General features: G+C 40.8%; 1 protein-coding gene across 1 annotated transcript in view; it reads right to left on the bottom strand.

Annotated features, from left to right (window-relative positions):
* Positions 1-930, bottom strand: part of hhatla (hedgehog acyltransferase like, a) — a 29,481-nt gene that overhangs the window by 8,133 nt on the left and 20,418 nt on the right. The window contains exon 2 of the mRNA XM_008334226.3: positions 247-374. Within this exon, the coding sequence (XP_008332448.1) occupies positions 247-352 (106 nt within the window). The 5' untranslated portion in view covers positions 353-374. The remainder of the gene's footprint in view (positions 1-246; positions 375-930) is intronic.

Here is a 930-nt window from a genome sequence, read left to right as displayed (position 1 = left end):
CTATCTATCTATCCATCTATCCATCCATCCATCTATCTATCCATCCATCTGTCTATCTATCTATCTATCTGTCTAAAACACATTTCTGTCATGTAAAAACAAACAATATTGCAACTTATTATTTTACAGGGGATTTAAATCAGTATGGTAATAGCCTAAATCATTAGCCCTATACCCCTGGTTACACACACACACACACACACACACACACACACACTATTAATGTGATTCACGTCACACACTCACCACTTGAAGCTTCAAATATCCAACTGCCTGTCCATATCAAGGCTGTGGCCAGTACGGCTGTGTAGAGATACAGCTCATACCTGGGGAGGGCGGCCTTTATTCCCATAGTGATTCTTTACACAGGAAGTCTAATAGGTAGAAGAGTGTAAAAAAAAAAAAAAAAAAAAAAAGACACATGATTACAGCCGTGCAGTGACAACAGACAAATTAAATCCCAATTAATATTGTTGTTGACCAGTTTTCCTGACCCTCTGTGGTTTTTAAACTTCTCATGGCCATGTTAAGGTTTTACATCTACTTCTGTTTCAACGTGGATTGTTTGTCTTTGTATGTCGATTCTCGGAGGTTGAATACATTATTTACATTGCAAGTCATTTAAAAAAAAAAAAAAAATCAAGTACTATATATCTAATAGCTGTGGTTGCGCTGTATCACGGACTCTCCATGTCACGAGCAGAACGAGGCGGAGGTTTTTTTAAAGACGTGATGTTTTACAAATCGGCTCTCAAGATTGCATTGACAGTGACTCAAATAGTACTGCAGAGAGGCTCTGGCTCCTCGGAATCAGCGCCGTCAGCTGCGCAACCCTACCGCTTTTCCTTTTATAGCTCACTTGATGAGCTGTTCAGCAAGGGACAGCTGCAGTGCTATGTGATCTGAACACAGGGCACGGGGGTTGGGGGG

This window comes from Cynoglossus semilaevis, chromosome 20 (genome assembly GCF_000523025.1).
Source record: "Cynoglossus semilaevis isolate Cse_v1.0 chromosome 20, Cse_v1.0, whole genome shotgun sequence".
Classification (NCBI taxonomy): domain Eukaryota; kingdom Metazoa; phylum Chordata; class Actinopteri; order Pleuronectiformes; family Cynoglossidae; genus Cynoglossus; species Cynoglossus semilaevis.
The sequence above is the reverse complement of the archived record's forward strand: the minus strand, read 5'-3'. Positions and strand labels throughout refer to the sequence as shown.